At 59.6% G+C, this 4,848-nt stretch overlaps 1 protein-coding gene across 1 annotated transcript in view; it reads left to right on the top strand.

Moving 5' to 3' along the window:
• The window catches only part of GABRG3 (gamma-aminobutyric acid type A receptor gamma3 subunit), a 59,705-nt gene that overhangs the window by 3,435 nt on the left and 51,422 nt on the right, over positions 1-4,848 (top strand). The window contains exon 3 of the mRNA XM_025043519.1: positions 4,140-4,288. Within this exon, the coding sequence (XP_024899287.1) occupies positions 4,140-4,288 (149 nt within the window). The remainder of the gene's footprint in view (positions 1-4,139; positions 4,289-4,848) is intronic.

Here is a 4,848-nt window from a genome sequence, read left to right as displayed (position 1 = left end):
GCAGCGTCAGGGTCTGGTGCTTGGAGGGGGGGGTTTCAAACCCAGATTCGCGGGGGACCGGGCCCCGCCACTCGGAAATCCCGGGGACCCGGGCCGCAGCTCCCAGCTGCCCGGCGGAGTCCGGACCGGGAGGAGCACCCAGCCGGGGACAGGCAGGGGACGGGCCAGGTAGCCGCGGAGGGCCCCGCTTCCCAGACCCCAAACACGCGCGCACACGCGCGCCGCTGCAGACGAGCCGTTCCACACCTGCGCGCACACACCTGCCCCCAGAGCCCGCGCGTGGACACGGGCGAGGCTTCTGCCTGGCGACCGAGGAAGCCAGCTCGCCAGAAACGCCCTTAACCCGCCTCCGGGAACGCGAGGCAGCTCATGGCAGCCACAGACGCTCCGCGGGGTTGGGGAGGGCCGGGGGGCGCTGGGACCACAGGGTTAGTCCCCGCGGCTGCGTGGGGCTCCCTGATCCAGGCTGCAGCGCTGCGGACTGCCCTGTGCTCCCCGCCCCTTCCCCCACTCCGCCCCAATCTCGGGGCTCCCCCTCCCCAAAACACCCCTGTTTGCACTTCTTCATTACCTGGATCTGGGCGCTGGAGGGCGCCGCTCCGGGCCGTGCGCCCTGCGGGTGTCACAGGCAGTGCTGGGTGGCGCGTTTTCACTTGTGTTTGTCCGGTAGGAAGGAAGGAACTGGAGAGGCAGCCCCCCTCCCCCCAGATGCCCAAGGGTCCCATTCTCAGTCCCCACCTTCGGCAGGGGCGGTGGTCCCTGGGGAAGGACGCTCCGCCCTCCGGGCCATCAAACTCGCCTTCACTAGAAGTTGAGAGGGTGCGGGGGACAGCGGACTCCACCGGTGGCTCCTGGCTCGCTGTACCAGGCAGGACTCTGCTCGGCCTTTCGGCTGGAGTGTCTGGGATTTAAGGGCGGGCCCTGCGGCTGGTTCTGACCAGCAGACAGCGCCAGGCATGACGCAGGGGTCCAGAGCCACGTTCTCTAGGTCCGAAGTCCTGTCTGCGTGACCCGCTGTGACCACCGGCCGGGTGAAGTGACCTGCAGTCCTGGGTTAGATAAGCGTTTAGAGTCGAAGATGCTAACCGCGCCGGGAGAAAACGTGCCGTGGTCCCCATGTGATGAGCAGGAGGCGCCTGGTGTCTGACTTGAAGCCGCTGAGTTTCCGGGCATCTCAGACACGTGTGGCCTCCTGTGACAGCACGCGTCCATGCCACCCCGGCGGATGCGAGGGCGTGGCGTGCCTGCACCCCGGCCGGTCCCTGGCCTTCTCAGTGGACGTTGCACAGCATTTAGGGTGAAAAAAATCCAAATTTTGAACTGGTTTCTTTGCTGTCTGCCTCATCTTTGAAACTGTCTTTGTCCTTCGAATGGGCCCTGCAGACTGTACTCTGGTGTCCAGAGCCGCCTTTCAAAGCTGTGGTTCGTGCCGAGAGGGTTCTCGTTTGCACCTGAACTGCCTCCTGGTGCTGAGCAGCCGGGGATGGGTTGAGACACTTGAGCTCCGTGGTGCAGGCTGGGCGGCCCCCTGGAGGAGGCGCCCCCTCTGACACGCTGTGAGCCTCTAAGCTCATACAGTGCAACGACTCAGTAACACCGAGCTCAACTGCCTCCTGAGGTCCAGGAGCCCCGGGCGACGCTGGCCAAGACCTCAGACTTCATCCTTGTCCTCCTGGTGTGGAGAAGGCGTAAGGCAGCTGAGGGTTGAGCCGCGCTTCCCAATGACGGCGACATCGCTGATTGTTTTTTTACCAAAAAAAGCTAATTGCAGTGATGGCGTCTGAGAGCCGACTCTCGTGACAGAGCGCTCGTGGAGATCACGTACAGCTGCTTAGAACTGAGGGAAACAGAGCATTTTCGCCTTATTCACATCCCAGTGGGTCCCCTGAGGTGACAGCTGGTTTTCATCAGAGCGAGGTCTTCCCGTGGGGCCGGCCTTGTGTCTCCAGCGCTGCGAGGCTTCTGTTCTGTTCTCTGGTGTGGGATGGGGACTGCAGGTGCCTGTGCAGGCTGCTCACGGGGACATCTGTGCCCACCGCCCGCCTGGCCTGGAGCCAGGGGTCCCTGTGACTCCTGCGAGAGAGCAGGCCAGAGCTTCTCTCTCCTCTGTCCCCCTCCCGCCCGCCCTGGCTTCTCGGGGAGAGGCTTACACAATGTCGGGAAAACCCCATCACCAGCAGAGGCAGAATCAGGCTCATTTCGAAACCTGTCACTCCAGTAGCTTCAAGTGGTTTTCAGAAGCCAGGGCTGTGCGTGCACAGGGCTGACGGAGCCGGTCACTGTGCTCAGTCTGTGTCCCTGTGACCACTGGGCAGCGACAGAGCTTGGGGAGCGTGATCTGGCTGTGCTGGTGAGCCGTCCTTGGCTGGGGGGAAGGAGAGGGGCGAGGGCAAGGGGAGACAGAGCCAGCAGACAGACGCGGAGGGAGAGCAGAGCGGTCCTGTCCTCAGAATGTCCTGTGCGGAGTGGCCGAGGTCACCCACCCCTCTGCGCACCTTCCAGGTCCTGTGGGTGGCCGACGGCTGGCTCCCGGCCACCCACGTCCTGCAGAGCCCGATTCAACCTCCTCATCTCGTCTCCCCCAAAATGATAAAATTATTTCTGACGATATTCCTGACGAGAGAAAATATTTCACGGTGACATTGAAAACTCTATAGTGTTATTTGTAAAAGTTCAGCATTACGAGTAATGAGACGTAGCAGATCGCTTGATGAATCTGTGTCCCAGATGCGATAAGTTCCCATCGACGGTGACTGTTCGGTGTGAACAGATCCGTGGCTGCTCGTAGATTCTCGTGATGATTTATTTTACCCTCCTAGCCAACGGGTATTCACGAAACAGAATTACACGTGAGCGTCTAAGCCGGGGAACGGCTTTCGTGAACGGAGTCTGCAAGACGCAGGGCGTATACTCATCACCGAAATCTGACCCAGGTCTAGACTGACGCTGCCCTCTGCTAAGGCGCAGGCGTAGACAATATGCCCCAAAATGATCATATACGGTCACAAAATGTTATATATGTAACATATACATATTATATATATATATATAACATGTTATATATGTAAATGTTATATATGTAACATATACAAAATGTTATATATGTAACATATACATACACGTATATGATTCCCAAGACGTAAACTAAGTAGACGTAATGAACTTTAAAAAGTTTTTCCTCATCGTTCAGTTCACATTCCTTATAGACCATTCAGAAAGTTCCAGAAAGTAACTCAAGCTCGTGTCGCAGAGCACAGCTGCCCTGAGCTGGCTAACGTTCAGCACCTGTCTGGAAAGCTGAACACGAGTGTGCTCGTACCCAGCCCTTTTTAAAAATGCCGTCAGGGCGCACACGCTGGCGAGGGACAGGGCACGGAGCTGGCTTGCGGGGCCAGCGGGCATGCCCGCCTGCGAGAGATGCTTAATGGCAGAAGGGGACCTGCTCTTCAATCTCAACAGCCTCACTCGCTCAGGCAACTCGCTTGTCACTTTGAGGCCTCTCCGTTCGAGAGCTCCTGTCAGGGCCTGTCACCCAGAAGAGGCACCGTCCCGCTCAGCCTGCACCCACAAGCTCAGAGACGCTCAAGCGCTCATTCGAACCCCTCGATTAAGGGGCTCAGAATCAGCTCGTGTTGCACATGGCCCGACGGTGTCCACCGACCAATAGCTCTGTTCCCCGTCACCCCGCCCGAGTGCCGGCCAAGCGGGCCAGCGCACAGCGTCCCCACCAAAGACCGCGTTCTCCACGAGAAGCACGAACGTCACACTCAGCTCTCTGCGGCGCGTGTGTCCTGCAGATGCTCCCCGGAGCCAGCACCTGACCAGTGCCTGGACGGCGGCTCTGTCCCCGTCAGAGGTGCTCGGGCCGGTTTACTCGTCACAGTGTCTGTAGCTGGCCGCGGACGTGCGATCATTTTGCGACATTTATGAAAACGTTATGGCCGCTGGTCATTGCTCCTAACGAATCTTTCCGATGCGTCCGCCTCTCTGTTTTGGGTTTGAGAGTTGGCCCGTCGGCGGGGATGAGGGTCTTGGTTGGGTCTCTTTGCCAGGTTTCAGGGACGCGGGGGTGGGCCACGGTGCGGACGCCTTCTGGGGCTGTCACGGCAACGTTCTGTCTCTCTGTGCCGTTGTCACAGGTCGGGAAGCGTGGAGGACGACGAACACGACGACGCGCCATCGAACCAAAAGTGGGTCCTGGCTCCGAAATCGCAAGACACCGACGTGACTGTCATCCTCAACAAGCTGCTGAGAGAATATGACAAAAAGCTGAGGCCGGACATTGGCAGTGAGTGTCGGCGCCCGCCCTTCCCACGGAAAATGGGCCGCGATGGTGTCCGGGTGTTTTTTTGAGTTTTTATTTTTAAACGATGATAAGCTCACAGGGCGTCGCAAAGATCGTGCGGGGTCACACGACCCGCGACGGCGGCATCGTACAGAAAGCGGGATGTGGCGCCCGCACGTCCCGTGCAGCCTTGGGCGAGGACGGCCACCCCACCCGTTCATGGCCACGCACGCAGCGCTCTGCTGCCAGCCGCCAGCCGCTCATTCGCCCCCCGTGTCCGTGCGTCTGTCATTCTGAGAATGTCACGTGCGTGCGGTCCCTCAGCCTGCGACCTTTCGAGACCGGCAGGACCGTGAGGGGAGCCGTCCAGGTCGGCATGGCCTCGGCTGTCACCCTTCCTTACTGCGGAGCCTGTAGTCACACCCCGGGGAGGTGCACCTGGGCCGTCACAGACGGGACGACTGCGGGCATCGGTACCCCGGTTTTTACGCGGACACTCGGTTTCATTTTCTGGGATAAAGTGCTCGGTGACGGGTTTTGCGTTTTTTTAAGAAACTCTTAAA

Source organism: Pteropus alecto, unplaced genomic scaffold, assembly GCF_000325575.1.
Source record: "Pteropus alecto unplaced genomic scaffold, ASM32557v1 scaffold102, whole genome shotgun sequence".
Taxonomy (NCBI): Eukaryota; Metazoa; Chordata; class Mammalia; order Chiroptera; family Pteropodidae; genus Pteropus; species Pteropus alecto.
The sequence above is the reverse complement of the archived record's forward strand: the minus strand, read 5'-3'. Positions and strand labels throughout refer to the sequence as shown.